Here is a 6414-nt window from a genome sequence, read left to right as displayed (position 1 = left end):
GATAGGGAGTCAGGGATTAGCCTCATGCAAATAGGGAGGCAAGGATTAACCTCATGCAGATAGGGAGGCAGGGATTAGCCTCATGCAAATATGGAGGCAAGGATTAGCCTCATGTAGTTATGGAGGCAAGGATTAGACTCATGCAAATAGGGAGGCAGGGATTAGCCTCATACAGATAGGAAGGCAGGGATTAGCCTCATGCAGATAGGGAGGCAGGGATTAGCCTCATGCAGAGAGCAAGTAGTAAGTAAGAATAGCATATGTCTTAGCTGGAGATGTATATTCGGTGTCTGATGGCCTGATTTATAGTAATATTGTTGCGTGCATATATTTGTGGATGTTATCATTATGTCAGATGTGTCTGTGTTCAAAGAAATATTGTGAGTTCTGTGAGGGGGAGGTTGGTTCGTGTTTTGTCTGCTGGCCTTGCTATGCTCTGTTCTGAAAGCCCTTTCGAATCCCCCTAGGTAATACCTAACGGTTATAGAAATAAAGTTTTTGAAAATACGTAATTATTGGTAAAATAAATAGAGTTATTTCAGAAATATATTGATACATTAAGATGAACTAGTGATAGTAACACATCTCAAAGGCATTGCAGCTATCTTATGTTGGAATTTTGAGGGTCCTCCTCAAAATTCTTCCCCAGTTTAGTAGATAATCTCTTGATCATTCGCGGATAATAGACCTTGTTGAACCTTCTTCGGAATTTTGAAATTCCTTCTCAAAATTTTTCCCCAGTTTGTTAACTGATTACTTACCGTCTGACACACGTTGGCATTGGTTGGACTTGCTCCAGCATTTTGAGGGTCCTCCTCAAAATTCTGCCCCTATTTCTGACCTTGGGGGAAATGAAAATTTAATTATGATATGACCGAACCCATAAGGCTCCCTAAGTATCCCTTTTTAGATGGGAATCAGGTCAAGCGTAGTTCAATTACATCAGATGAGGAAATGTAAAATAATCTAGGCATAGTATCTCTTGACTGCGTCTCAATTGATCGGTTTTGGCCAGATTTCTCCATCCATTTCTATGAGTATGAGCGCCCCTCCTATCAGTACCCTGTGAACCATGTACGGATCTTGCCAGTTTGGATAGAATTTCCCTTTGGCTTCAACTTAATGTGGAAAAATTTTCTTCAATACCAACTACCCTGGTGCAAACTGTCTTGGGTTAACCCTTTTGTTGAAAGTTTTGGACATTCTATTCTGATAAAGTTGGTCGTGACATACTGTTCATCCTTTTTCCATCGATAAGGGCCAATTGTTCATAGCGGCTTCTTATCCACTCTGTGTCTCTTAGTTCAGCTTCCTATATGATTCTTAAAGAAGGAATCTCCACATCGGCAGGGATGACAGCCTCGGTACCATAAACTAACATGTAGGGAGTTGCCCTGATTGATGTGCGAATTGTAGTGCAGTATCCCAATAAAGCGAAAGATAACTTATCATGCCAGTGTTTGTGGTTCTCTACCGTTTTCCTTAGTATCTTCTTAATGTTTTTGTTGGCGGCTTCTACGGCTCCGTTCATCTAAGGCCTGTAGGCTATGGAATTATTGTGCTTGATTTTGAAAGTTTCACAAATAGCTTTCATCATATCACTGTTGATATTGGTAGCATTATCAGTAATAATGGACTCAGGAACTCCGAATGAGCAAACAATACGGTCCTTGACAAAATCTGCGACGACTTTCTTGGTCACAGCTTTGTAAGATGCAGGTTCTACCCATTTTGTGAAGTAATCAATGGCTACCAGAATAAACATATGTCTGTTTGAAGTAGTGGGCTCAATCGGACCAATAACATCCATTCCCCAGGTGGCGAATGGCCAAGGTAAGCATGTTGCATTGAGCTCATTTGGCGACACTTTTATCATATCGGCATGCACCTGGCATTGAAAGAATTTGCAGACATACTGGATGCAATTCATCTCCATGGTCATCCAAAAGTAACCCGCCCTGAGTATCTTCTTAGCCAAGATGAAACCATTCATGTGTGGGCCACACGTCCCGGCATGCACATCCTCAAGTAGCTTAGAAGCTTCCTTTGCGTCGACACATCATAGTAAACCCAAATCAGGAGTTCTTCTGTTAATTTCCATCCTCTGTGGAAGAAATGATTTGACAATCTCCGGAGTGTGCGTTTCTGAGTGTGATTTGCATGCTCCAAGTATTCTACTTTTGATAAGCACTCCTTGATGTCATGGAACCAAGGCTTTCTATCCATTTCTTCTTCAACATAAGCACAATATGTCGGATGATTATGGATCTCCACCGGAATGGGATCAATGTAATTCTTATCTGGATGTTGTATCATAGATGACAAAGTGGCCAATGCATCGGCAAACCCATTCTGAATTCTGGGCACATGTCGGAATTCTATCTTCGTGATCCTCTTTCTCAATTCCTGCACATGGTGTAGATATGGCAATATCTTGGTGGCCCACTCTCCTTGTACCAGGTGCACAAGCAAATCTGAATCACCGATCACCAGCAGCTCCTGAATGTTCATATCGACTGCCATATTGAGTCCTAGTATGCATGCCTCATACTCTTCCATATTGTTGGTGCAGGGAAATTTGAGTGTAGCAGATACTTGATAATGTTGACCCGTTTTTGATACCAAAAGTGCTCCAATGCCTACTCCTTTGAAATTTGTAGCATCATCGAAGAACATCCTCCAGCCGTCGTATGCTACAATAATGTCTTCCCCTATGAATGACACTTTTTCATCCAGAAAATATGTTTTCAAAGGTTCGTATGCTCCTCCCACCGGTTTTTCAGCAAGATGGTCTTCCAATGCTTGTCCCTTGATTGCCTTTTGAGTCACGTAGACGATATCAAACTCACTTAGTAGTATCTGCCACTTAGCCAACTTCCCAGTCGGCATAGGTTTCTGAAATATGTACTTCAGAGGGTCTATCCTGGATATGAGGCATGTGGTGTAGGCGCAGAAGTAGTGCCTCAATTTCTGAGCTATCCAAGTCAAAGCACAGCAAGTGCGTTCCTACAGGGAGTACCGTGCTTCGTAAGGTGTGAACTTCTTACTCAGGTAGTATATGGTATGTTCTTTCCTTCTTGTCTCATTATGTTGTCCCAGAACACATCCGAAGGCTCCATCCAATACAGACAGATAGAGAAACAAAGGTTGTCCTGGTTCTGGAGAGACCAAAACTGGCAGTGTGGTTAGGTACTCCTTGATTTTATCAAAAGCTTTCTGACAATCCTCGGTCCAGCTTGTTTCGACATCCTTTCTTAGCATCTTGAAGATGGGTTCACATATGACTATGGACTGTGCTATGAAGCGGCTGATATAGTTGAGACATCCTAGGAAGCTCATCACGTCCTTTTTGCTCTTAGGTGGTGGTAAATCCTGAATAGCTTTAACTTTAGATGGATCCAGCTCGATCCCTCGATGACTGACGATGAATCCCAATAACTTTCCTGCAGGAACCCCGAATGCACACTTTACAGGGTTCAGTTTCAAGTTGTATCTCCTCAGTTTGTCAAAGAACTTCTTCATGTCTGCTATGTGATCTGTGGCCTTCTTGGATTTGATAATGACATCGTCCACATACACCTCTATTTCTTTGTGTATAATATCTTAGAAGATGGTTGCCATGGCTCTCATGTAAGTGGCCCCAACGTTCTTCAAACCGAATGGCATCATCGTGTAATAGTATACACCCAAAGGTGTAATAAAAGCTGCCTTCCTCAACCACCTTGAGAACTTAGGCTTTGATTTACTTGGTAACTTCCTCCTTGATTTTCAAACTCATGTCTGGTTTGAACTTTCTGAGTTTCTGCTTGACTGGTGGACACATGGGATTAATAGGGTGAGCCACTATGGACGTGCTCAAACCGGTCATGTCATCATATTACCATGCGAAGATGTCCTCATACTCCCTTAGGAATCGAATGTACTCTTCCTTTTCTGTCGGTGACAAATAAATGTTGATGCGAGTCTCCTTGAAGGACTCGGTGTCTCCCAAATTTACTGCTTCTGTTTCGTCCAGGTTGGACTTAGGTTTTTTCTCAAAATTCTCAACTTCCCTGACAATTTCCCCGGGTATCCCATCCTCTTTATCTGAATTACTATTCTCATGTTGCATTGCCTCATTACATGTCACAGTCACTGGTTCATCAAGAAAAGTAATAATAACACTGTAGAAGGGAAACGTATAAAAAATAGTAATGAATAATGATAAAGAACAAATGCATTTGATTAAACCTAAAAAATCGTCCAAACAAAGTGCGACTCGAGGAATCGAGCATTTATTTTGAAACAAGTAAATCTTAAAACAAAATTGTTGAAAATCTTAAATGCCTAGAATGGATATAGAAGTAAAATATGTCAGGCTACCCAGGGACTCGGCGGGCTCGGGATGGTGTGGCAGTCCAGTTGCTAAGAATAGCTCCCTTCTCCATGGTCTGAATAGTGAGGTCTTCTTCTTCCTCCTCCTCAATTTTGGCACTACAGTCCATGTCTTCATCTTCCAAGAACAAAATCTTTAACCCAGCTAGTGCTTCCTCTTCTATGGTCCCCCATATCATATAAGCTTGGTGAGAAGCTTGTTCCAAACGTGGCACTGGCTGCTCAAGAGGGTAATACAGTCCACTCCATAGAGGTGACCAATTTCTATACTCTTGCCATGTATACTAGTATGCGAGCCCAAAGGTGGTACCATGATTTTTTAGTTGTATCGGTTTAGTGATACCTTGGAGGTTCTTTTCCAATCCTTTGCCGGGTTCATATCCAAGACCATGTCAATATGCTTTCTATCTTATTACTCCACCACTTATCCTTCTCGATGGTGTTGACCCGTTCAATGTGATGATAGGTTTCCCCTCCTAGCCTTCTTCTATGTCTAATGGTTGGGATGGTCTGACTGGTGTAGATAGGGTTACTTCCATCCCCGTGAATGATCACCTCCTGGCGGTTCCATTCAAATTTCATGGCTTGATATAGTGTGGATGGCACATCTCCAACAGCATGGATCCATGATCAGCCCAACAGAAGATTATATGAGGCTGGTATGTCAAGCACCTGAAACTCGACGTCAAACCAAGTTGGCCCCATCTGCAAGCAAAGGTTGATTTCCCCGATCGTGGCCCTTTAGGACCCATCGAAGCTTTCACATTCATGCTTCATACCCGTATTTCATGAAAACCTTTGTCCAAACTTTTCAGAGTGTCCAGCGGACAAATATTGAGGCTTGAACCTCCGTCAACCAGGACCCTAGCAATGAACTTGTCTTCAAATTTCACCTTAATATGAAATGCTCGATTGTGATTCAATCCCTCGGGCGACAGCTCATCTTCATGGAAAATGATCTTATGACTTTCTAGTACTTGCCCAACCATGTTTGTCGTTTCTCCGCCAGTGATGTTATGGGGTACATAAGCCTCACTCAGCAATTTCATTAAAGTGTTCTTGTGTTCCTCTGAATTATGCAACAGTGATAGGATATATATCTGAGCAGGGATTTTGTTCAGATGGCCAAGAACAGAATACTCCTTTGCCTATACTTTCCTCAACAGGTCATCTGGCCCGGTCTCGATGATAGGCTGCCTAGTAGTGGCAACCTTACTTGAACCTCCCAAATGTTCAGGAGTATAGATTCTTCCAGTTCTAGTCATTCCTTGTACAACAACAGATTCTTCTACCTTTGCCTTCCCTTTTCATCGAGCCTCGACAACATAATCCCACGTTATTGCTTTTGAATCGTGTTTACCGTGAAAATGGTAATAACAATTAAATTTGTTAATAGGACTCTAAAAATATGTGATCTATTTTTATGCTAGTTGTTAGAGCAGTTGATGTTAGGTGTGTAAAGACAAGAGATGAAATGCGAGCTAAAATAGAGCTATGGTCGAACCAAGAGATCAGTTATTCGGGCCTCGGACTGACCAATGAGGGGCCTCCAAGTCGATGCCTGGGCTCAAGCTCGAGCTGTCGGTGGTAATAAGGAAGGGAATAACAGTTAGGATATAATTAAAAGGGGGCTATTTATGGCCAATATCAAGCAATAAAAGAAGAACAAGTATGAAAGCAATAAATAGGAAGAGTAGCCTCAAGAGAGTAAGTTAGAGAGAAAAGAGGGAGAGAATTGTTATCGATCTTATGAAGAATAGTTGGAGTTACCGCCGCCCTTACAAAGTGACGGGGATCCCCTTTATATAGGAGGGGAATCCCGTTATAGTACAAAAGGCATTAATTGTAAAAGTATGGAAATAGGATGGCTAGATGTGACGCCTCGATACAGGCTTTGGGTGGGCCGGCTCTGTCAGACTTAGCCACGTGCCTTGGGAATTCCCCATTTTGCTCTAGCCTCGATCTTTGTCTTCTTTGAGTCGAGCCACGATGAGCCCCGAGGGAGGGAACTCGATCGCAACTCCGCGTCCTCGGGGTCTC

At 42.4% G+C, this 6414-nt stretch overlaps 1 protein-coding gene across 1 annotated transcript; it reads right to left on the bottom strand.

Annotated features, from left to right (window-relative positions):
- Positions 1–1989: 1989 nt before the first annotated feature.
- LOC138870973 (uncharacterized) lies at positions 1990–3261 on the bottom strand. The gene is made up of 3 exons (XM_070148818.1): positions 3020–3261; positions 2484–2923; positions 1990–2300 (listed from the first exon to the last, which is right to left on the bottom strand). The coding sequence occupies exons 1-3, from the start codon at positions 3259–3261 to the stop codon at positions 1990–1992; spliced, it is 993 nt and encodes a 330-aa protein (XP_070004919.1).
- Positions 3262–6414: the final 3153 nt, after the last annotated feature.

The sequence above is a fragment of the Nicotiana sylvestris genome, chromosome 6, assembly GCF_000393655.2.
Source record: "Nicotiana sylvestris chromosome 6, ASM39365v2, whole genome shotgun sequence".
Classification (NCBI taxonomy): Eukaryota; Viridiplantae; Streptophyta; class Magnoliopsida; order Solanales; family Solanaceae; genus Nicotiana; species Nicotiana sylvestris.
This window is presented reverse-complemented; position numbering and strand designations above follow the sequence as displayed.